The sequence below is a fragment of the Salminus brasiliensis genome, chromosome 5 (genome assembly GCF_030463535.1).
Source record: "Salminus brasiliensis chromosome 5, fSalBra1.hap2, whole genome shotgun sequence".
Lineage (NCBI taxonomy): Eukaryota > Metazoa > Chordata > Actinopteri > Characiformes > Bryconidae > Salminus > Salminus brasiliensis.
The window spans coordinates 42,604,521-42,629,823 of record NC_132882.1 but is presented as its reverse complement, the minus strand read 5'-3'; the positions used below and the strand labels follow the sequence as shown (position 1 = coordinate 42,629,823).

At 43.8% G+C, this 25,303-nt stretch overlaps 2 protein-coding genes across 6 annotated transcripts; one reads left to right on the top strand and one right to left on the bottom strand.

The window, feature by feature from the left end:
• Window positions 1-360: 360 nt before the first annotated feature.
• On the bottom strand, window positions 361-16,613 carry LOC140556493 (uncharacterized). Of its 3 annotated transcripts, none has more exons than XM_072680475.1 (7): window positions 16,580-16,613; window positions 4,322-7,709; window positions 4,000-4,204; window positions 3,201-3,299; window positions 2,589-2,823; window positions 2,325-2,444; window positions 361-1,070 (listed from the first exon to the last, which is right to left on the bottom strand). In XM_072680475.1, the coding sequence occupies exons 2-7, from the start codon at window positions 7,060-7,062 to the stop codon at window positions 913-915; spliced, it is 3,558 nt and encodes a 1,185-aa protein (XP_072536576.1). In that variant the 5' UTR covers window positions 7,063-7,709; window positions 16,580-16,613; the 3' UTR covers window positions 361-912. The 3 variants fall into 3 exon arrangements, with proteins under 3 accessions (XP_072536576.1, XP_072536575.1, XP_072536577.1); XM_072680474.1 differs by lacking the exon at window positions 16,580-16,613 and adding an exon at window positions 10,985-11,048; XM_072680476.1 differs by lacking the exon at window positions 16,580-16,613 and adding an exon at window positions 10,985-11,048 and having other exon boundaries at window positions 2,325-2,441.
• A 1,594-nt stretch (window positions 16,614-18,207) lies between these two features.
• Window positions 18,208-24,715, top strand: c5h1orf43 (chromosome 5 C1orf43 homolog). Of its 3 annotated transcripts, none has more exons than XM_072680473.1 (7): window positions 18,208-18,436; window positions 19,973-20,074; window positions 20,530-20,638; window positions 21,165-21,218; window positions 21,357-21,523; window positions 22,316-22,374; window positions 23,036-24,715. In XM_072680473.1, exons 1-7 carry the CDS (start codon window positions 18,374-18,376, stop codon window positions 23,241-23,243), a joined length of 762 nt encoding a protein of 253 aa, XP_072536574.1. In that variant the 5' UTR covers window positions 18,208-18,373; the 3' UTR covers window positions 23,244-24,715. The 3 variants fall into 3 exon arrangements, with proteins under 3 accessions (XP_072536574.1, XP_072536572.1, XP_072536571.1); XM_072680471.1 differs by having other exon boundaries at window positions 20,530-20,650; XM_072680470.1 differs by having other exon boundaries at window positions 20,530-20,662.
• The last annotated feature ends 588 nt before the right edge of the window (window positions 24,716-25,303 follow it).

Sequence of the window (25,303 nt, the reverse complement as noted above, 5' to 3'; positions counted from 1 at the left end):
TTGACAAGGACAATTAGCTACTAACAGGTGCCAAATTGGGAGAAAATAACTGGTACTGACAATTAACCCACTATTTTTTTGGAGTTTTTATATGACAGTGACAATATGTTAATATATTAATATAGCCCCATATTAAGATTCAAAAGGACAGAGGTATAACTTTTACAGAGTGCAACTAAAATAGCTAACTAATAAGCTTATTTATATATTTGTACAATTCATATATATCGTTGCTGTATCGTTGTTATTTACATTGTGTCCAAATGTCATGATCAATGGACCAATAGAAATTCTCCAAAATGACTTGGAATAAAATATTTTTACATTGATTTCCACTAAAGGTTCTGTAAAGGATATATATATATATATATATATATATATATATATATATATATGTATGTATATGTATATTTACTTACTTAATCTGATCTTAGTTCTGACACTAGGTCTCGTCTTGACTATAACACCAGCTTAATCCATGTCCAGGAAACCGACCCTATGAGGCACATACGCATGATGGCATGCTGCTGGGTAATATCAACATTATAGAAAACATAAAAACAAATCCAGTTTAAAAAAAAAAAAGCATTTCATAATTTGGCCACATGGTGGCATCTCATAGTTTCCTGCTGCACCTGCTGATGCTCAACGTGTTGAAATTGAATATGTTTAAATGAAACTCTCTCCACTTCCTTGGTGGTGAAGCTCCTTGGTGAAGGTGATGATGGCATTCCTGCATTCATTCCCTCTCACCTTCCTACATGGTGCTTTTTAAAAAAAAGTCTCTAGAGTCTGACGCAGGTCCCTTTACACTGTTACACAATTACAAAAAATAAATAACACTGCAAAAATACCACAGCTGGTCAAGCCCATCAACACTGTAACATACTCCAATTGGCCCCAACCAAGCCCTTAGTACGGCTGGTGAGGACGGTGCAGTAACACCTCCACAGGGCCAGGGGGCAGTCTCTTAATCAGGTTCCAGGCCTCCAGGCGTCTTAGACCACTCAATGTCTGACCCTGAATCTCCAGCAGCTCATCTCCTGGAAACACCTTCCCAACGGGACCACCTGAGAAAAAAAGCAGGAGGTGGTTTAGGTGATTTACCCCTTCCAGTGAATGCATTCAGCCACTTTAAATAGTACCCATTGCTGACGCAGATGTGCAAATGCACACACACACAGCTTGTCTGGTCCCTGTAGCGAAAGTATTGCCAATAGGACAGGACCCTCTGGAGCAGATAAACATGAACCTAATGCCAGACGGGTATATTTAAAACCCCCCAGCCTTGAGCTGTGGAGCAGTGGAAGAACTGTGTTGTCTGGAATGATGGATGGTGGTGCTTCATCTAGTACTTTCTATCATCCAACATCCTGACCTCACTAACGCTCTTGTTGCTGAATGCAATCAAATTCTCTCAGCAATGCTACTCTAAACTTCCCTGGACAGTAGAGAATGAATGAGCAGATGTCCCAATACTTTTGTCCATGTGGTATTTTTCTTTTTCTTTGATAGATTGTGTGGTTTAGCAACACATTTTTTCCCCCAGAATCAAAAATAAGGGTCCACCAAGTATACTGGGAGAACAGGGCCCAATGTAAAAGGGCCCAATAAAATGTAACATGGGCATTTTATGTATGTAAACAAGTCTTCTCATATTCCCACAACAATATCATCTGCATGTTTCCATAAGATTGACCCTGAAGTGACTGTGAGGGTCATGGCAAAAGCTAAAGCCTGTCTAATGTGTGTTTAGACTCATTATCCTGCTGTAGAGGCTCATCTACAGACGGTGTGATGTCTGCTTTCAGAATTGATATTGAATGGAATCCATCCCTCCTTAGGCCGGTGAAAGATTCTCTGTGCCACTGGCTGCAACACATGAATCCCCGTGCTTAACAGTTGGAAAGGTGCTCTTTTCACAAAATTCTGCACCCTTTAATCTCCAAACATACCTTTGCTCACTGGACTTCATGAGTCCACAAGACTTCTTTAAATGCACTGGACTTGTTTAGATGCTTCTTTGACAACTTCTGACGCAGGTGGCTCCAGAGTCACCACTCCAGAGTCTGCTGAATCTTAGCTGTCCATTTATCTTGCAGACGTTTTTAAATTTTTTATTTTTAAACTTAAGTCAAAAAGCTTGTCTAACACTCCTAACACATACTGTCAATTACTTAATCAATTATTGTGTCTGCATTGATTTACCAGGTGTTTTTTTTGTGAACCCTTGTGGTGCCTCTGGGATTAGTTGTAAATCTGCACTTGCTGTTTAAAAAATGGCCATTTTCATTTGTCGCAGTGTTGTGTAATTACATGCCCACCCTGAAAAATCCTCTGTACGGTGAGGGGTTTGTCCCCCAGGCTGGAGCCTACTCCTCCCTCAAGACTAAAGCCCAGGTCATAGCTCGCCTTAGTCAATGTCACATGCACTTTGCTGCCTGCTGAGAAAAACACACATATATACACACACGCAATAAACACACCGTTCAGTTCAGGCTGTTAAAAGGCATACGGTTACAATGAACGAGGCCTGCTAGCAGTCTTCATACCAACGAGCAACAAAGGGCTAAGGAATGTGCTCTCACCAGGGTTTCCTGTCGGCCTGTGGAGGCCTTCTTTAGTGCTATGCTGTGTTTCAGTGGTGTTTCCTGGCCTGAGCACCACCACTGCCATTCCGCGCGCCCTTGCCTTCCTCAGTGTACGCAGGGCCTCCCAGTGGGCGGAGTTGTGTAAAGCAGTGCCATTGATTGACAGCACTTGGTCACCTTCTTGGATAGAGCCCTCTTGGCCTGCTGCACCGCAGGGAAACACCCTGTGGACCTGAGAAAGCAAAAGGAGGGCATTAGGAAGAGGAAGCTTAAAGAAGTTGCCAGAACAGCCACTAAAAATATCCATTGTGCAAATTGTGAAATGGATTGTTATGGACTAAATAGACAAAAGTATTGGGACACCTGCTTATTCAGGGTTTCTTCCCAAATCAAGGGTATTAAAAAGAGCATATCCTGCTTTTGCTGGAGTAACTGTCTCTACTGTCCAGGGAAGATATTTAGAGATTTTCACTAGATTTTATTAGAGCATTGCTGTGAGGTTTTGATTGCATTAGACATCAAGAGTGTTAGTGAGGTCAGATCAGGGTGTGATTACTGTGTTTAACTGCCTGAATCTGTGAATGAGAATGGTAATCAGTAATAACTCACAGTGACAGGTTTATTCTGATCCACTCCTCCTGCTACGGTGAAGCCGAGTCCCCTCCCCACCTCCTTATGCAGAACAACCACCTGGACATCCTCAAAGTTCTGCAAGGAAACAGGAATACATGGTAGCGTTCAAAAGTTTGGACCTGTTCTTTATAACAGCATAAAAATACAGCCTGGGTAAGAAAGCAATGATAAGTGTCTTAAGAAAATAATAACGACACTTTTTGGGGGATTTTTTTGGTGAACTGTATTTAACGACATTCTTACGAACTTCTCCATGTTTACCTTAATTAAGAAAGCTTTTGTAAATTCAGCCCCTGGTTCTGTGTCACAGATTTTAAACCATTAATAAACAGAATAGGGGGATTTGTAAACCATGGATGTTGTATAAGATTCTGAAATAACTAAGAAAGGTATAGCATTAAGAATCCAGATCTAGAAATGATCATATCAAAGTAATTGATGAAATCTCAAGATTGAAAGACTTAAATGTAATAATTTGAGAACAGTATTCATCCTTTCGTTCACTTATAAAATAATTATTGAAATCTTGAGTAAAAAAAGCTCAACAATGATCTTTAGTACCAAAAAACCAACAAAAAAACAATAGTACAAATGACTATTTTATATAACACCATATAGTTTATTGTAGAATTACTCAAAGATCCCAGCACCACAATCAATCATCTCAAATCTTAATTTCTAAGCCACTGATTACATTTATGATTCGGAATAGTTAAAGGATGTCAGACAACCCGCCAAATCTGGCTCTAGAGGAGCACTTTCTGGCGCACAGTACCTCTAAGGCGTCGTCTCCTAGGCCCTTGACGTCATCCAACAGGCAGTCCAGCTCCTCCGTGGCCAGCAGCGTCACACTAGACAGGACTGAGATGTCTGAGCTTAGAGAGGCAGACCTCTTGGACATCCACTTCTCCTCGTCCATTGAACCGTTCCCATCTGAAGGAGGGTAGTCCAGTCCACCCAAGTTACACAGGTCTGCAAGGCTGAGAAAATAAAGGCAGGAAACAGAAGGTAAAAAACAAGGCAAACCAGTTATTTGGAGAAAAAAGGAGATGCTAACAATACTTAGCATGTAAGCTATCCTTAAACTACAGTCATACCTCAAGGAAAAACTCCTGTGATCTGACTGGCTTATGTCACTTGTGATGGTTACTGATGATTCTCCTGAGTCAGAGTCATCACCTCTCTCTGTTCCCTCATCGCCATCTTCGTCATCCTCATCCTCATTCTCATCATCATCATTATTATCATCACTGTCATTAGCAGTGACATTAACATCATCTCTTTTGTTTGTGATCCACCTGGAAACCTTTGCAGCTACCTTTTCATCTCTGGTTGTCCCGCAGATATTACTGAGATCATTCAGTTGAGTTGAAGGGACAGCAGTTGTTACCGTAGAGTCGCCCTGGGGAACTGATGGCGATTTGGGCTGAGTACTGTTGGCGGTTGAGGAAGACTTGATTGAGGAGGTTGAAACTGAATCCGGAAACACTGGGATGCTTTCTGGTGCTTGAAGTTCTTGAGCGCCTGCAGTCGTTGAATTACCTGGTGGACTTTCTTGAATTTGGAGGTTGGCTTCATCATCTTTGGCATCTGATGAACATTTGGTTTGTGACCTGGAGAAGTCTTTAGACGTATTGTTGGAGATTGCAACACCAAGATGAGCTCTAACTGTGTCTGGCTCGTCCAAATGCCTGGTCATTTCAGTCGTTTTGACATCATCCTTAACGTTGTCCTGGACCTCTGGACTCTGGTCAGATGATGCAAATTTGTCCAGTTGTTTTAGAGCAACTTCAGGACCTTCTCTGTAGCCTTCTCTACTTTGGGTTTTCATTGCTGGGCTTCCTTTATCGGCTGGTCCACTCTGATCAGGGGCACTTATAATCTCTTCAGAGACGTCACACTTTCTAAAGGGGTCGTCACTCAGGTTTCTTGCGTTCCATACGCCCTTCCATTCGCTCAGAGATTTATCCGAATTGCTCTTACTCACTTCTAAAGGCAGGTAAGGCTTTTCTGGCACCGAAAAAGTCCTTCTGGTACGAAGTGTCTGGGATGGCTTCTGGTTTTGATGGGCGAGACTCTCAAACTTGTGGATTTTCTTTCGCACCGAATCCACGGACTGTGCTTGGCCTTTCTCCTGCAAGCTCAGTCTCTTCATTCTTGGAAGTGTTAATGAGCCAAGCTCAAACACATCGTCATTCCCTTTGTATCTTTCCCCATCTACTGTCACACTCCGGGACAACTGAGGTTTGGGTTGACCAGTCCCATTTTTACCAAATGAATGAATTCCCGGTGAGTCGTTGATCTGTTTCTTTGGACCTATCTCCATGGCTTTGACATGGGTTGAACATGCAGTTGTTTGGTCGACCTGCCTGTCGCTCTCCACTTCTTTTATGATGCTGTCTTGCCTAGTCAGCTGGAAAGCTTTCCCAGCCATGCTCGAGTCAGAAGCTGGACATGAAGACTCCTGAGTTCTCAGAGCTCTAGACAGCGCAGCAGGACTATTTCTGCTCCTTGCTCTGTCTAAAGAATGAGTTCCCAGTCTCTCTACGGGCTCTCCAAGCTGGGTTCTCACATTCCATCCACTAATTCCAGTCATCAGACTAGTTAAATCTTTTCCAAGGGGTCTTTCCTTAGACCACGTAGACCCGGGAGATACGGGCATGGTGGATGAGGCGTCTCTTCTCATGTTCTTGCTGGGTAAAGCTGACGGAGTGTCTGTTGTAGAAGTAAAATCAATTCCATCCTTCATGGAGCTCCTGTGGCTTGTTTTGGAATCGACAGCATCAGGGCTGTAAAACCAGTCCCCAACAGGAGCGGAGTAGCGTTTCGCACGGATGGAGTCTCTGGAGTTTGCATCGGTGTTATCCTCCGATGCGTTCAAGCGGTAGAGTTTTCCGATTCTGTCCATTATAGTTTGGTTCCCAGTTACTTCGCTGACTTTTGATTCACTGACCTGAGAACACAGTTGGATGTCAGTCTGAGCAGACTTGGGACTGCCCTGTCCAGAAAGCCACCAGGGACTTTTCTTGTCCTCTGTACTGTCCTGGCTTTCAATCCGTTTCAGTCTGGATGGAAGAGACTGCCCACCACTTGCCCGTTCCAGAGCAAGAGCTACCCGGCTAATTCGAACAGACGAAGATCCAGAGACCCCCGGGGAAATGTTAGCACTGCCGTTCTGCTTTCCTTGACCAATCGCATTGTATGCTTGAATTCTTAGTGACACGCTATTTGATGGGCTGGTAGGTTCATTCGGCTTTGGGCTGTTGCCTGGCCCGTTGTCCTGTAAACTCTCTGAACGTCTGAGGACTTTAAAGTCAGTAGTATTCCTAATCGCCACAGTCTGATTCTCCTTTCCCCTTTCAAATCCTCTCCAGTCTAAACTTTTGCTTCTGTTTGTTAGATTCGGTCCTCTCCACTCTGTTCTTCCCCTCGCTCTTGTGGTCAGGCTGCCAACACAGTCTGGCTTCTCTTGAGTCGCATCGCTTGTCTCAGAGCCGACCGGCAATTCGCCGTGCCTTGCAGCACTGACCTGATTGAGCCCTCTTGGTGCTCTTTTGTCAGTTACATCAGAGTCTGGAGTTGGTGGCGAATTAGGACGAGCTCTGAGCTCCTCCTTCCCACCGTCACTGCTGTTCTTGCTTCTCACATTTGCAACCATCCCACCCTCAAATCTACTGTATTGTGCTGTTTTCAATCCCTTGGTGGGTTCCTTGGAGAATATGCTCTGCCGCTCTTTGGCTGAGCGGATTTGGAACCTAGCGGCTGTGGAGTGTCCTGGGGCTGCCAATGACTTACCCTGGCCTTGTTCTTCAGCGTTCCCAGCTCCAGACATGTCCATTTTCTTAGAGTGAGGCACAGTCCGTGGACTACAGTGTAATCATCAGGCAAGTCAATTCCCCAACTATTCTTTTCCCACTTCCATTCCTAAGATGCTCACGTCCCATTCTTTTGCAACGTGCACGGTCGTGGAGATCCATTCCAAATGTGAGTAGGTTGTCAACTGTGTAATTCACAACACACGGTAAATTCTAGGCTATCCGTCCAGCGTCGACGTGGCAAACTTTTGAAGAAATCCATAAAAAAGGGGTAATAAAAAGATCATCTGTTGAGTGAGCAGGTGTGGTTGTTGAGCAGTCGGTCTCTTAGCGTCCAGATCTAAGCAAGAGATGTCCAGCAAAGAAAGTTCAACCATAAACAAAACACCCAGAGCGCTCAGCAGAAAAAAAAGGCAACTCCCCTTGTGGCCTTAGCACTCAAAAATGTTTATATCTGCTTACACTCACACTTGGCAGTTCATTTGTTGGGATACTGTGTTTTCTTTTGGACTTGGAAGATTGGTTAACTCCAGTCTGACTACGTTCCTTTGCTGTCTTTTTCTTCCTCTGACTGCGGTGCTGTGGTCTATGGATTCCAGTGGTTGGTCTCTTGACTCCCTGCCTCCCGTTTTGCCACAGGCTCTGTCAGATGGCCCTGACCTCCGAAATCCTACAAAATAAAAAGTCAGTGTTTTTTTGAGGTTTTTTTTTTCTTTCCACCCTTTTCTTTTACGTGCTGCAGTAATGCCCTGTAATGCTGCGATAATTGCATCCAGGCCAAATTAAGGCTGTCACTGATGGAGAAGGTTAATTAACTTAATTATGGCACAGGGAGTTGAAAGAAAGTGCCAGCTAGATTGGCTCAACTACGTTCACATGGAAAAGCCAGAGAAAGAATGAGAAAGGAGTGGGAAGCGAGTAAGCGCGTTAGTCATCCAGGTCTGGTATCAAACCTTAAGCTTTGCGGACGCGTCACGGGGCGACACAAAACACTAATTTATTCATTCTCGTATTTACGGCACCCTGTCGTTAAGAGGATGTGTTTGTCCTGCCGTGTTTACACTGACTACATTCTTTGAGCACTTTGTCACTCTCCGTGGCTCAACAAAACCTGATCCACTGGCAGATAACAGGTCAAACGCACCAAACCACAATCCGGACTGACACCGCGTACTGTAGGCTGAAAGGTACAAAACTGAGCAGGCATAGTAGAAGTGTGAGTAATGGATATACTGTACCTGTACACCAAATACAGTGAGTACAGCTAGAAATCAACAAATGCATCAACAAATAGCCAGAGGCCGATACTCGCACCCACGCACTTTACAGTCCAGCAGTCATTCAAATCAACTCACAGAGAGGCACTTAAACCAGATCAGATAAGTAGATCAGACAGTAGGACTGACTTGCGGAAGCTCATCCATCCATGAGTGAGGACAATAAATCAATACGCTGTATAAAAAACTCTCATTTTTTTAGTTCTGCATCTCAGTTTGGTCAACAATATGTTTAAAGTTGAGCCCCAAAAACATCCGCAGCTGAAATTTTGCTTAAATGTTGTGTAAGATGTTTAGTCGTTGGTTCCTCCCCCTCAATATTATACCGTTTATTCCCATCTGCAGATCAGGACTCGCCCATCACATGGCCGGAGGCCCTCCTATGATCAGACTCCTGGCCGTGGAGAGTAAAATGTGGTGTTGATGGGATTCGAACTTATGACCTCCTCCTGTTTCTTGACCATCAGGCAGTTAGACAGTTGTGAAGCCATGTGCATTTCTGCATCCGAGAAAGAATGGGAAGGTAAATTGACTCAGAACTGTGTTTTTATTGAGGGCTCTGAGTGGCTCAGCAGTTCAGTGGATCTAATGTGCTACCACTATGGCCTGGGGGTCGAGAGTTCGAACCCCGAGCCAACACCGCTTTGCCATCAATTGGATGGCCAATTGTGCTTTCTCGGGGTGAGCCCTTTTAAAGCAATGTTGGCCGGCACAGGCGTCTGTTAGCTGGTGTGTCCTCTGAGCGTGTCGCCACACCGGCAGCAGTTCGATAAGAGGCAATGGCTTTCTTCACATGTATCAGAGGAGACACGTGGTAAGTCCTTACTTTTCTTGTGTCAAGAGCATTGCTAATCCAAGGAGGTGGGTTACGAACGGGTGGGTTAATTGACAGTACCAAATTCAAACTGATGGAAAAATTTGACAAATTTCTGTAGTATAATTTCACAGCTCTAAAGTGGCCCTACGGTCTAACTGCCTGTTTATTAAGTGTGAAGAGATCGTAGGTTCCCAGCAAGGGCTCAGCGCTCCTTTGTCAAAAGCTTCGCAGTCAGAACCAGCAGATGGGAATTAACAGTAAACAAGGGGGCGGAGCCACAGACTAAATTTCTTACATAAGTTTACATCATTTTAACCCTTTAAAAACTGAACCATCAAATGACTGACAGACAATTCTCATCTTTAAAATCTGTTTATTTGACCTTCTGACCAATTATTTATATAAAATAATAATAATAATAATAATAATAATAATAATAATTAGCATATAGGACTTTTATTTCGTATTCAGTTTGAAAATCATAGCATAAATCTTTTTTTTTAATTTATGATCATAAAGCTTTTAATTGAGCTGCTTTTAACATTTTATTCAAGTAATGAAAAAAAATACATATTTTTTCTTAACTGTGGCAGAAGCGGAAAACATGTATCTGGTTTTATTTTCTTATTTATGTAAATAACTACTTATTTAATTGTATATACACATGTATATTCATTATTATTACATATTTATTCATATATATTATTAAAAGTAAAGAATAAACTATAACTCATCACGCTAGTGTTGCAAAGCTCTCAAAAACGCCAACATGTATCAAACATGCTTCATTTTTCATATTTCTTTACAGTGTAGATAAAGAACTTACCGCACAAACACAGCGTAGGCCATGTGTCGCGTGCCTCTGTGGTTCAACACGTGTAGCTCTTCCTAAACACTATCACTCCAGGTTGCTAAACGAGTGCCCCCGTCCCATCCAGCTAATACAACAATCCACAATATAGGTCAGAAGTTTTGAATTGCTGAAGCCACTAGAAGACACAGCAAGGCAGCAGGTGCAGGTAAGGTGGCATACAAAAAGGGGCGTGTTGCTCTGCAACCATTCAGAGAAGCCAACACCCCGGCAGGGACAACCATGACTGAAACCTGATTGATTGTAAACCAAAGTGAGCGCCGAATAAAAGCCAACTGCTGATTAGGACATGAGGAACACGGAGAACTTCGGAGAACGAACAGGGCAAGGACAGATAAGTAGATGCTGAATGTCGAGATCAGCTGTGGCACACCTGTGACCTTCTAACCTTACGGGCGAGTGTTGGATTACAGACAACACACAAACACATACGTGCTCCGAAACCGTGTAACAGACACCTTCCTCCAAGCGACCAAGCACTGGAGGTCTTAAGCTCTTAAGCTGGACAGAAAGCTCACGTACCTTGGAAGACCTTGCTGGTTTGCTCGGCAGGCGTTCTGCATGCTGTCCTGCTCTCTCACTCGACCTACCTGCTCTCTCTTTATCTTGCTCGCTCAGTTTCCCTCCCTCTCTCTCTCTCTCCCTCATTCCTTCATGATTTTACTATTATGCATCTGTAATGTGAACTTGTCTGACTGGTTCTTCATCTTCACCCTCACCCACCCACTCTCCCATTGTTACACCTTCCTTTAACTTCCCTTCCTTCTCTCTCTCTCTCTCTTTCTCTCTCTCTCTAACTCTATCTCTCTCTCTCTGTTTTTCTTGTATCGTACTATATTTTATATGAACGGAAAAAGGATCCACTAACATATGGAACCAGGAAAGCACAAGGGATCCACTAGCATAACGAAGCAGGGAACATAGGGGGCAGGTTGATGCGATGCTGGTGATCCTATAATGTAGATATAAAGTTCTCCTACCTCCTTCTTTGCCTCAAGCTGTGGTATTCTTGGCAGCAAAGCCCAGAAGTCCTCCTTCAGAAGAAACGTGCAAGCATATCTGAAGATGGAGAAGATCCCGTGAATTTTTGGCTTTGTGGCTACCTGGCCATTTTAGCGAGAACGCTAATAGTTTTCTGCCATTTCCTCTGAGTATTTTGATTGGAGAAAGTGACAGGAGCTCAAGGTTCAAGCTTGGTGTACATGCTCCACCCCCAAACATCTTCCTTTGTAATGTGACAGTGTAGCTGTCTTTGTTTAGAGCCTGGAAGCGAGTATTTCCAGTGTACTGCGCTGGACTCAGTGTACTGCTGTAGCTTACTGCTAATTGAAGAGGCATGTGCCACCATGCTGATGACCTACATCATTGATTATCTGGTTCTGGTCTCGAAGGTGATGTATGGAATCTGAGCCACTTTTACAAAGCCCAGATTGTGCTGGCATCTCGGAGCATCTCCAAAACACTAGGCAGGTCTTGTGGTGTTTTCCTGGTGTGGTCCATGGTCAGTGCTTCCCAAGAGTGGTTCAAGAAAGGACAACCCGTGAACCCGGGCCAGGGTCATGGGCATCTAGGGCTCACTGATGTGATCCATGGAGGCCCCACCTCACAACGTACAGGGCTTAAAGGATCTGCTGCTAACGTCTTGGTGCCAGATACAACAGGACATCTTCAGAGGTCTTGTGGAGTCCATGTCTTAAATGGTCAGATCTGTTTTGGCAGCACAAGGAGGACCTCCTGACTGTTAGTGTGGCTAACACACCCTGGATTTGCGTATTTTTTTTGGAGAATCAAGTGCCGGAGCTTTGTAAGACTACCAAGTTTGCCCATGGCTAAGAATTCTCAAGGACTTAACTGACACTGTAATCAGCATAACTGATGTCTACATTACTGTGCTGTCTTATTTTAGGAACGTAAGCCTGTGGGAACCTCGCGACTCACGAGATTTTGGCTAAACGTCTTCCTTCTAGCTTCATAGTGGCAGCAACTCTCAGTGCCGAGAAAAATTCGTTCCACGTTGACGTCATTGCATCCCGTCATTGTACCTCATCCCAAAGGTGTTCTCAGATCTGGAGACTGGGAGGAACCACCACTAACGAACACTGCACTCATTCTCACGGTCATAAAACCTGTTGGGAGATGACTCTTGCTTTGTGACATGGTGAATCAGCATGCTGGACATAGCTATAGTTAGAAGATCAGGGTCTATTATAGTCACGAAGGGACGCACATGGTCAGCAACAAAGCTCAAATAGACAGTGGCACTCAAGCGATCACTATACCACCATCTTCACCAGTTTGGACTGTTCACACAAGGCAGGTTGGGTTGAGTCAATGGATTCATGCTGATGGCACTAAGTTCTGACCCTACCATCTATGAGCCTCAGCAGAAATCCAGCTTCATCAGACCAGGCTAAGTCCCTCCAGTGTTGCTCAGCCTGTGCTGAACCACTGCAGCCTCCGCTTTCTGTTCTTGGCTGACAGATGTTGTGAAACCAGGCGTGGTCTTCTGACGTTAGCTGTGGCCTATCCTCCTCAAGGCTGCACATGTTCCTCATTCTGAGATGCTCTTCTGCTTTCCGCCAAAATTGTGTTGAGTGTAGCCCTTCTGTCAGGTCCAACTGGTCTGGCCATTCCCTGCTGTCCGCGCCAGGACTAAACCGGTTTATCCCAGGAATGTGACTTTTCACACATACAAAATAAATACCATTTAAAATAACTGGCAATTCTGACATCATGCTAAATGATGGGGAGGAGTAATCCATCCTACCCACCCACCCAAAGAGAGCAGCTATGCCCTCGCTGATTTCTGGCCACAGATAGCTGTAGCATACGGAGATTAGGCAACCATGCCCTTGCCTGAGATGGCCTACATTTGCATATTTTGAAGAGGAAATGTGTGGGTTGCATTTCCTCACTCGGTTGAATGAGATCCTGGTACCAGGTCAGAATAAGCACAACTAAAGAATCTACACCTAGTAAAGCTCAGATGTTGCTGGTTCCTGTTCTATCAGTTAGTGAGTAAACATCTAAGCTTCAGCAGATATCTACCAATGGTTTCCTACTATTTAACCCCAACCTGGATCCCTGTGTCCTGTTTAGTTTGATGTTTCTTCACCTCAGGTGGGCTGTGTCCATTTTCCATAAGCTATTAATATTAGCAACACCAAAAGGGCCTTAATGCAAGATCAAGTGGCAAAGCTTGGCTGTCTGAGGCTACCCTGACAAGCAATATAATTTCCAAGGACTTAACTGCCATTGTATTTGGCAGAACTGATGTGTACAGTCAGGTCTGTAAGTATTTGGACAGCGACATTTGGTGAAAATTATGAAAAATTTTAGACTGAAGTGAAGTGCCGTCCTATTGGTTTGGAAGCATTTGGCTGAATCTGAGCAGAACGTTTCTCTACACACTTCAGAATTTATCCTGCTTCTTCTATCAGCAGTCATACACTATGACTCCAGATGTTAGTGGACACATGTTCACATCAATGCATTCAGCTACTTTACACAGATGTGCAAATGCACACACTGCTCATGTAGTCCCTGTGGAGAAGTACTGCCAACAGAATAGGACATGAACCTATGGGCACCATGCTTCCTAATTCCATCCCATGCTATATTTTTTAGATGAACTGAGGAGGTATCTCATACAACAGCTATCATATATCATACAACAACCTGACCTTGCTTTTGTCTGTGTATATTAAAAAAAATACCAGTTGCAGTTAAAATGCCAACCCGTGAACCAGGGCCAGGGTCACAGGCATCTAGGGCTCACTGATGCCCTCCATGGAGGCCCCACCTCACAACGTACAGGGCTTAAAGGATCTGCTGCTAACGTCCTGGTGCCAGATACCTTCAGAGGTCTTATGAAGTCCATGCCTTAAATGGTCAGATCTGTTTTGGCGGCACAAGGAGGAGACCCTTGAGTCTCAATACTTTTGTCTGTGTATATTAAAAAAACACCAGTTGCAGTAAAATGCCCATGTAATAACTGTGCCTCCACCATGTTTGACAGATGATGTGCTTCCGATTGTTTATTAACTTTATTTTCTTCTCCAAACCGCTCTGGTCTTAATCAGTTAACGAGTTTGAAACAGGGGGCGTATTTCCCTTGGTTTGGTTTGCTTTTATACAGCAAAAAATCCATGTGCCCCTAATGTGTCACAACAAACGTTGCCTCCGCTTTGGTCAGACCTTTGGTTTAGCAAGATATGCTAAACACAAGAACAAATACAGGCCCTGTGTTCTGGACTAGCGCATATTTCTGTGCAGTTTAACAAGGAGCAGTGGCCGAGATAGCATCTGTTCATAGCTGTAGTAGCCGGAATACCTGGCCAGTACACCAGGTTAAATGGCTAAATGGGTGTCGTTCAGCTCAAACTTGCAAAGTTCACCTGAAAGTTAGGTTGGATCGAGGTCAGATCCTGTTCTCACCACAAGCAAACTGCTCCAGAGTTCATTTGGGACCGAGCTGAGACCACCTCTTCTGTAGTTTCCCTTTTTATTTATGTTTTAGAACTGATTACTAATTAAAAAAACACATTTGTAAGGCATTTCATCCGATTAATAACTATGAAAATAAATAAATGTAACCATTCGTTTACCAGGCCTTTAATAAGGGGAGTCTTATTGTAACTGTTACTATGTCAGAGAATGCTTTTGTGAGTGGTGGAGCTTGAACAGGTGATCATGTGTGACCAAATGTCTCAATTTCATGCATAAACGCACCAGTTAATCCTCCAGCTCACAGCTGCATTCTTTACCTGTGCTGTCACTCCATCAGTACTGTAGGCAAACTGGTTCTCTGCTGGGGACAAGTATCTGGAGCCTTTCTGTGCAGTTTCACAAGGGTCAACGGTCAAATGCTCAGTATGCTTACAGCAGTGAAACAGGGCTCGCTCTGATGTGACTCATGTCTGGACACATTTGAAGCAACATTATGTGACATTTTTATGAATGACTAAAATATCAGCTCCAGATGCTCCACTGGACTGTAACAGGGGGAGAACGGCATCTCCGTCATTTCCACGCCGGGCCGGAACGCTGCTACTGCACTGTGGAAGGTTGGAGCTGAACGAGACCTCTGGCCAGGACTGCGTAACGCTGCATAACCCAGTTTGGGGGACAATCCTGTAGTATTACTCTACCGCCTCCGTCCACATGCTCCTCTACCTTCAGATGCTGGTTGAACTGCTTTAAATCTTCTTAAAGAGTCTAAATGAATTGCTCTCCCTCGTGTTAGACTGAGACGAACTTCCTCAGGTCGGCAAACCACCTCCTTGGCCATTTTTTTGTTTTTTTGAATAATTTATTTATAAATGCACAATTTTCTACCTATTTTAGAAGGTCAGTTACCAAGTTGTGAACTCCTTGTGAACTTCTGAAGTCTTGTGAACTCCCCCCAGCACTAGAAGGGTGAGGACTACAGGTGACTACAGTGTGGGCATCTGTGTCAGCAACGAGTGCAATATAAAGTAGCTTAATGCATTCAAAAGAAGGGGTGTCCACAAACATTTGGACATGTAGCGTGTCCAAGCAATGAATGTTTGATTTTGGCGGCTTTGCTTGTTTTATATAGGATGATATTTTTGCTTCTGCAGCAGGTCTGCTTTGCCGCAAGCCGTTGGTCTTCGATTTTAAGCCTAAATCTGAAAATTAGGGGGAACTGAGTCTAAGGCACCTCTGTTCCTACTCTGACAGATGCTGGAAGATGTTTCACTGTAGTTTTCAAAGTTCAGAACTTCGTTAGTCGTTGTTGGGCATGAAGGTTGGGTTTTAGGAGCTACTTTTACTTCTAGTGGAAGTGTGGTTTTAGGTCACTCTGTCCACCCTCTTAGCCTTTCATCTTTTTTCTTTTTTTTTTGCAACAGCTCCTCCAGCTGGCCACTTGGTGTACAACCCAACCTGTATGCCGTCCATGTCCAGGACTAACTTCAGTACTAATTTAATGAAGCTTGGACAAAACTGGACAGTTAACTCACACATTCAGTCAAACAGTCAAAATGTCACAGCGTGGGAACTTAGCTAACACTACTCTATGCTAACACCTCTAAAAAAAATAAAATGCTACATTCAGCAGTAAAGAAATGATCCTTTAAGAAATATTTTGAACAAAGCTTACCTTCCACTGTTCAAGTGTGGTCGCAAAAGCAAAAAAAACGGGTTGAGAATTCTTTGTACTTTACTTGACCTGCCAGGCTAATGCGGCTAAGCCAAAAGCCAACTGAAACTCATTAGCATAGTGCAAACTGAAAGTACAAAATGCTTAAAAATCAGGTTTGGAAATACAGTATGTTACTCTTATGACATCACTAAAGTCCTAAAGAACCTTCTCCTCTGGAAGCTATCAAATGCATCGTTAGCTAAATGCAATGGCTTTGCAAACCACTGAGCCGGTGCAGTGGCTGTCGGTCACCACACGCTCTAAGTAATCTTGATCCCACATTTGTTGGAGAGGTACAGTAATCGTTTACTGATGATTACTGATATAACTAGTCTACTAATGATGGTTAACAGCAGTGCATGCAGTGATTCTGATCAAATATGCTGCAACATTTGTTAAGCTGAATTACCTGGGTGGATGTCTGCTGCAGAAGTGAGAAGAAGCTGAGCTAGCTTCCTGCAGAGTAGCAGGGTAGCTTAACCACAAGCTTTAGACAGCAAGCAGCTGCATCGAGAAAGAGAGAGAGAGAGGGACACGTTAGGGTTACTACTACATACGCTGGATACATGTAGACAGTGTATGGACATCACATACGTACAGTACACTTATATATATATATATAATATAAATAAATATATATACACACCTACAAACATATGCCATTGTTAGAAATGTAGCATGAAGAAGGCTCATGAAGTTAGTTCGGTTGGTTCTTTGTTATTGCATCACACACACACACACACACACACACACACACACACACACTTCTATTGTGCCATCTGGAGCAGCGGAAGCTAACTTGAGGTTTTTATAGAAAATGAAAGTGTCCAGCCGTAAGACACCATCAGCAGTTCATGATTGCATTGAAACTCCAGCAATACATTAAACAAAACAGCACTCGCTAAAATAATATAAAATAATATAAAATAATATGAAATATGGCCAAATGTTGAGGGAGAAAGGTCAAATTGACACACCTTAAAGCAAGTCTAGTTGGGCCTTTGTCTAGAACCAAAGGCAGCTTTGTTGGGTTCAACAATGGTGGCAGTGGACGAGAGGCTCTCAACAAGGCCTAACTAGACTTCCTTTAAACAATATCCCTGGGTTAGATGTTCCTAATCCACCAGCCAGGACACATGCCTGCTCTTTTTCAGCTCAACGGTGGCGCTAAGAAGATCTCAGACGCTAGCAGGCTGATGGCACCATCCTTGGCACTAATACGTCTGTGGCATCCAGTGTTGGTAAACAGACGTCTGTCGACTTTAATGCCATAGTCTAGGAGCTACGTCACAGAAAGTTATATATGTTTATATATGTAATGGATGTAAATTTGAGACATGAGCTATTTTGAGAAGGGTTTGGCCTATCTGCAATCCAACGTTTTAAAAAAATGATAGCTGATTTTCTTAGTTTGTAATTGTAATTAGGACTTAAGACCTTCAGGAAGACTGAGGAGGGGTGGTGCACTGTTCTACTGTGCAGCAGCATCTGCAGCAATAATGACCTTCATGGAAAAGTGAAAGTAATCGGACAAATGAGCCTGATGCATTGCCAAAATAAGGCGTTGTTGCTATTACCAGAGGACGGCTGGTTCGAATCCCGGGGTCATGCTGCTAGCCCTCAAGAGGGCACAATTGGCCTAGCTCCCTTTCAGGGTGGACAGATGGCGGCAAAGCTACACCAAGTTATATATGGTTATATATAATGGATGTACATTTGAGACATGAGCTATTTTGAGAAGGGTTTGGCCCATCGTTTGTAATCCATCCATTCATCCATCCATCCATCCAGGTACATGTAAGGCATGGTCAAGCAAATCCACAGCCATCCATCCACATTACAAACAAACTCCAGTAGACACATGGTGGTGGTAGCTTTACCACATGGTGGTTACTGGCCCAAATCTGTACGTCCGAGCCATTTCACACCAAACCTAGACAACCAGTGTGACCAAGCCTGACCATCAAAGACCAGCTCAGACCATTTCCAACCAGGGGTTGGCAGTACTGCCATATCTACTACAGGAAGCAGAAGCAGTAGCAGGAGCAGATGGTCATGTGACTGGGGCGTTTGTCAACAACCAGGGCGTCCAGGAGGGTCCGTTTGTGAAAGTGAAGCTTCTGTATATATATGTAGGGATATATTTAGAAAGCTTGACCGCTGTCGGCCAGGATAGAGGAGTTTTAGATGACCGGTGGCGAAAATGGGAACAGACTCGCCCCTCTCTGGCGTGAACGTGGTGCTGGTTATGGCCTATGGGAGTCTGGTAAGATAAATAGCTATAATATATAAATATAATTATGTTCAAAATATATAAAAAATATAACAGGCTGGTATTTTATAGTCTAATTTCTCTATATGTTAGTTTATATATCACGCCAGCTGCTTTAATCGACTTGTCGTTGGAATTGTCCGTTCCACCTTAAATGGTGCAGCAGTTGCATTCTGGCGCCTGAGGCGCCAGAATGCAACTGCTGCACCATTTAAGGTGGAACGGACAATTCCAACGAAAGCGTAGCTTCGTGTTTTCATATTCACCATATACCACAAATATGGTCTATTAACACTTCCTACCGCATTTTCACACATCATTAATCCGAATACATCGATATTTCAGTCTTTTAAACCCCCCAGTCATAACATATTCCTAGTAAAACGTACAGAAAGACGTTAGCACTAGCTAACAAGCTAGCTAGTTAAGTTACACTGAGGAGATTTCGCCAGACAGCGATTCGTAAATTCTTCCATTATTATTTCCCTAGTTTTGGTTGTTAATTTTGTAAAAAAAAAAAAAAAAAAAAATTATAATAAAAAATAATATATGTCTCCCAATCGTCGTTAGTCGTTTAGAAAGATCACGTGATGCAAACGTCAAGCCTTGCCCCAACAATCAGCAGCCCTGGGTTCCTCTAAGCAGCTGCCTAGTACTCTCTTAAAAAATGCTGACTAATTTGGCTCCATAAGACCTTCAGGAAGACTCTGGAGGGTGCACAGGAATAAGGTGCTGTTGTTATGACCAGAGGGTCGCTGGTTCGAATCCCGGGGTCATACCGCTAGCCTTTGAGAGGGCACGGTTGGTCTTGGTCCCTCGAGGGTGGGTAGATGGCGCTCTATTCCCACGTTGCTGGCGCCTGCTGACCGATGCATGGCTTCCTCCCTCCAGGTGTGTTGGTTGGTTGACGTTGACGTTGGCAGAAAGAGGCGTCGGGGGGCTGCATGTGTGCCGGAAGGGGCGTGTGTTGGTTCTTTACCCTCACTGGGGGGGGTACGTACGGGCTGGGTAATTGGGGAGATTAAATTCCGCATTGAGGAAAGAGCGTAGAATTTCATGTAAAGATCACCTCTCCAACTGTTAAACCTGGAGGTTGGTTTGCGTTGCAGCCAGTGGCACTGGGAACACTCAAATAAATACCAGCAAAAAAAAAAAAAAAAAAGGATGAAAATGAAACCCCTCCAGAGATGCAAGCTGAAGGTTTTGACATGGCGCTCACGGTCGTCCGAAATCTGTTGATAGACCTCAGAAGAGCAGTTGCCGCAAGACGACCCAAGAACCTCACAGAACTAGAGGTTTTATGCAGGGTAGAATGGGTGAAAATCCCTCAGACAGGAACTGCAGGACTCGTTTACATGACCATGCAGGGTGCCCAAACTTTAGCTTGGGTCCTTTTGCTTTTTTTGAGTTATTTTGAAACTGTAAAAGAGGGAAGTGTATTAATGAGTAAATACTAAGAGAAAATCATAACTTCATATCTTTTGCGAATCAAAAGAAAAGCCAATCACTGCCGCTCTTTCACCTTTTTAGGTATTTGTGTTGCTGTTCATCTTCGTAAAGAGGCAGATCATGCGCTTCGCCATGAAATCCCGTCGAGGACCACACGTCCCGCTGGGTCATAACGCCCCAAAGGTAAAATTCGATTGGCTGATTTTCATACAATTCAGGATAATTATTTACTTGTGCTGAATACAGAGATATGATTGGAGGATGTGTACACTATATGTCCAAATACTTGACACCGATGTGCAAGTGCACACACCCTGGTCACGTGTCTAGTCCCTGTAAAGAAGTACTGCCAATAGAATAGGACTCTCTGGAGCAGATAAACCTAAAGATGAACCTATTGGCACCATGCTGCTGCCTAATGCCAGGCGTGGGCTAGTAGAGGGGTATAAAGCCCCCCAGCATTGAGCTGTGGAGCAGCGGAAGAACTGTGATCTATGCAATGATAGATGGTGAAGCTCCATAGAGACAGAGACAGTTAGACCTGGTGTCCCAGTACTTTCCACCTCACTTTACGTTTAGTTACATTGTCACTAGCAGTTCAAGGTGCTCCACTGAGTCGCAGTGTAAACCTTTTACAGGGTCTTCGAGAAGAGATCGATTGTCGCCTGTCTAAAGTGAACGACATCCGCTACGAACCGCGGCTGCTCTCGGAGAACGACGACAGGCTGAAGCATCGCGGGCAGAGCGGTGAGAGAATGGGTATATCCTCAGGTTTATTATTATTATTATTATTATTATTATTGAACATTAGTGACTCTGGTGACAGTGAAGGACTGTAAAGCCCCTCACATGAATAAAGAAAGGGTCCCATGTTGGTCCCAAGTGGCCAAGGAGATTTTCTCCACTCCCAGAGACAAGGTGGGGCAGAAGATGTCCACCTCCACATCATCAAGCATTTACCCAGGGCAGAAGTAGCAGTAAATGCTATGAGGCCCCCAAAGGCCACCAAAAAGGGCAGTCATTGCATTGGGCTCAAGAGGGGTCCTCATTCTATGGGAGAATATTTCATGTGAACTTTGAGGACAGTCATGGACGGATGAGTTCAGTCTAGTTCCAGCTTCTCGGAAAGCCGTTTGTGCTCAGCTTTCCCATTTGATGACCTGCATTAATGCCCTTCATAGTCCGAAGCAGCTGAGCACCAGACTGTAGCAAACTCTGACGTAGGTGAGATCCTGCATATCTCTCAAACCCCTCTCACTGTGTTTGTTTGCAGGCTGTTATAACTACCTGTACAGGATGCAAGCTCTGGATGCCATTAGAGACACTGGTGAGCCCTCCCTCTGATTAGTGCTGAATCTGCTTTGCTTTCTTCACATGATGAAGAGCTTCTGCGTTGGAGCCGTGTACAGTAAGGCTCTTAGCATCATTTGCGACCCAGCTCTGTTTCTGCGTCTCTCTTACTCAGACACCGTGTCCCATGAGCTCGGCCGCAGCGCCAGCGCTCTGACCGGCCGCCGCTACAGGAACTGGCTAATGGACCTGCGGAATTCACACTCGCTGTTTAAGAGCAGCCACAGCAGCCTTGTCGACCGCCTGCTGGAGGGCTACGACAACGCCCGCCATGGGACTGGGGTCTGTGTGTGTGTTTTCTGCTTTCAGCCCATCATATCAGCTCCGTTTCCCATAAAGAGGCACTGTGTAGTTCTAGAATTCCTGACTGTGTCCATCTGTTTCTCTGCATACTTTGCTCTGCATACTTAGCCTCCTTTCACCCTTCCGTCAGGGTGGTCAGGACCCCACAGGACTGACCACCACAGAGCAGATCGTATTTGAATGGTGGGGCATTCCCAGCACTGCAGCAGATACAGAGAGCTTCTGTTTCTGACTTTACCTTCATCTACAAGGTGGACCCTGAACTAGGTAGGAGTGTCGAATAGAGTGGACAGTGAGTGGACCGGCACAGTGTTTAAACACTCCAGCAGCACTGCTGTATCTGATCTACTCGTACCAACAGCACAACACACACTTCTGACACACTCGCCACCACCATGTGAGTCGGTGTCACTGCAGTGATGAGTGACCCACCACCCAAATACTACCTACCTGCTCTGCGGTGGTCAGTCCTGTGGGGTCCTGAACAAACAGGGTGGAAGGAGGTTAACAAAGTATAGCAGAAGAACAGATGGAGATACAGTCTGGAGTCATAGAACTACACGGTGCTCCTGTATGGGAAATGGAGCTGATCTAATGGGTTGAGTTCGTCCCAAACCTGAAGGTGGGGGTTGAAATCCTCTACAGGCAAATAAATAATTTAATATTATAATTACAAATAGATGCTTACAGGTCTAAAAAGGCTTTGTGACGAGTAAATGTGATGAAAGATGAAGGCATAGAAGCTGATGGCTGATGTTCTCTCACCTGCAGGTCTTTGGGGAAGCAGAATTTCTTAAATACAAAGAGGACCTGACTGAACTGGCTGCTCTGTAAGTGCACTCGTTCCACTAAGACAGGGTTCCTGACTTTTCTAACCATCATCTACACCCAGATTTACATTAAACACAGTCTATAACTGTTAAAAATTATGAAAGTCCACCTCCATCGGAGGGTGATTGGTCAGAAGTTCAGCTCTGACTGGTCTAAGATCTATTAACGATCTGAAATCGCAAAAATAGTCTCCTGTTAAACTGGTTAGCCATCGAAAATCCAGTCTTAATTCAAACTAGGTTTAAAATACCAAGCATCCATGGTAGAGATAAACACACAACAATATTTACCACCTTGTTCGCAGCTTAAATAAAGAAAAACAACCAAATAAAAACTGATTAAGGAGTTTCATCTATGGCCAGCAGGGGGTGCAGTTCAGTATCTGCTGCAGCCTCTACTGCAGTGGTCTCCAACCCTGTTTCTGGAGCTACCCTCCCACAGACTTTGAATCCAACCCTAATCCACCCCACCTGATTTAAGTAACTACTGCCTTCAGATGTCTTTGATTGGCTGAACGGGGTGTAAGATTTGGAGTTGTTGGGAGTTCAAACCTTCAGGAAGGTCACTCTCCAGGAGAAAGAGTGGAGACCACTGCTCTACTGATATCCTCTCTCATATCTTCTGTCTTGATATATATATATATTTTGTATCTGATCCCAGTGTGAAGATCCACTCCAGTTCCAGCAGCCTGAACCAGCAGCACCAGTCAGCAGCTAAAGATCTGACCAGCTCCCCCGGACCGTCCTCGGCCTCCACCATCCAGGTCACGTACCTGCCCTCCTCGGGCCAGCGCAGCAAGAGACCAAAGCACTTCCTGGAGCTCAAAAACTTCAAGGACAACTACAACACCCTAGAGAGCACGCTTTAGAAGTCTGGAGCCGTCTGAACAGACCAAGTGGAGGCCAAACCCAGAGAGAGGGAGTTGGAGTTAGAGTTCGAGACGATCTCCCCCATTTTTAGGGAGACCGTCCTGCTCAGTCTTTTACTGCCGTGTGAACGACGAGCTGTAACTACAATAATAAAGAATTCCAACTGAAAGACTAAACTTTCCGAGGCTACCGCAACTTCAGTGACTTGCTCAGTCTGGACTGGACGGTCCCAAAATGTCTATAAATGCCTGTATAAGCTTCAGAAGAGGAGCCTCTCAGATTACGCACATGTAAATATCTAAAAGCTGTGGAAGCTCCTTCCTGCCAATCAGACTAGAGAAAGTGTTTCACCCCCCCCCCCCCCATGTGTTTCCAGTAGTAGTATGTTAAAATCTTAAAATTTTGTCCTGAAATTCTGCAAAAAAACTATTCTAACTTTGCTTTGTAATGGTTTGACTTAGTATCTTAAATCATTAAGTCATTATTTCACATTATTATAGAAGTATTTAGACTCCAGTCCTTATTTTAATAAAAAAACAGTATTCATTGGTATATAAAGAGCCATTATTTTATAATATTACGTTAACATTTCAAGAACGCATGTAATTATTCATAGATGTAAAGTCACAATTTTAAGACATTAACATTTTGAGAAAATAAGTAATAGTCAGAATTGGCCAGTCGCTGTTTTGAGAAAATAAGTAATTTTAACATTTTTGAGTAAATAAGTAATTAATTATGGATTCTAAGTCATTATTTGGGGATATGTTAACATTTAGAGAGATTATTATAATATTATTATTTGGAGATACTAAGTCAAACATTCTAAAAATGAAAAAAATATTACTAGGTAGTATGAAGTCAATTGAAATACTACCACAGAAATGAATGCAAGTACGGCTTTGGTTCCACAAAGTCTCTGAAAATAATGATTTAATGTTTTTGGGTTTTTTTTTGTCCTCTCAAAATACCAAGTCACGATTCTTAAACCTTGTTGACAGAAACTAGAAGGAAGGAGATCTCCTGGCAGGAACGGGCTTCCATAGAAACTTTTCTTTAAGAGAAGATCTAAAAGTGAGCTTCCTTTATAGCGTGAAGGTACTGCTGGATTGTTGGTCAGTGTTACATATTAGGGAAAAACATTTTTTCACCATCATTCCTCTGTCAAAGTCTGTAAGCATTAGGGAGCTGTTGAACAGGTGCTGTTGAACCTGTGGGAGAGAACTGTGAAATCTAACACTGGGTAACTGATTGGGAGCTTGATTGACTCGTTGTAGTTGTTTTATGTAAATGATGTAGCATCTAGTAACTTTCTCAGAAAGACGAACCTCAGAGTTTGGTTTCGGTGCCCTCTACTGGATGACTGTACCTATATGTAAGTGCACTTTTAGCTGTGATGCGTGGGCACAGGGCGAAGGTCATGTTTTGGGGATGGTTTTGTAGAACTACTGTATATTTATTGGTGGTGTTTACGTGACCGATTTCATTAAAACTGTCTTTAACTCTGAGAACGTTTCCGGTCTTCTGCAGATCATGGCAGCTAAAATACACCCATGTACCCAATTTCAGTAACAGCACTCGGGTTGGTAAAGTGTCAGAGGTTCTTAAAGGCAGAGTTTGTTGAATCTAAAAATCTAATGAACATGATTGGTCATTGACCCCAGATGCAGGCAGGACATGGTTGATCTCATTGATTTTAAGTTTCCAACAATTTTCAACAGCTAGACTAATGCTGCTAACAGACACTGGACTCCTTAAAGCCACCCAAGCACTCCCTTAGAACCTATCCAGATCTTCATTTGTTGGGAGAAGACAAACGAGTGCTTTTAAGAACGCAGGCTGACCTACACTATCTGGGCAAAAGTATTGGGACACCGGCTCATTCATTGTCTCCTCTGAGTCAATGGTATTTTTGCTTTTGTTGGAGTACAACAAAAATGCTTTCTACTAGATTTTGGAGGAGCATTACTGTGAGGATTTGATTTTCAGCAAGTGAATCCTACATTTATCGTAAGATTCCAGACACCCCTGGTCAAACGTTCGATACAGTGAACAGCAG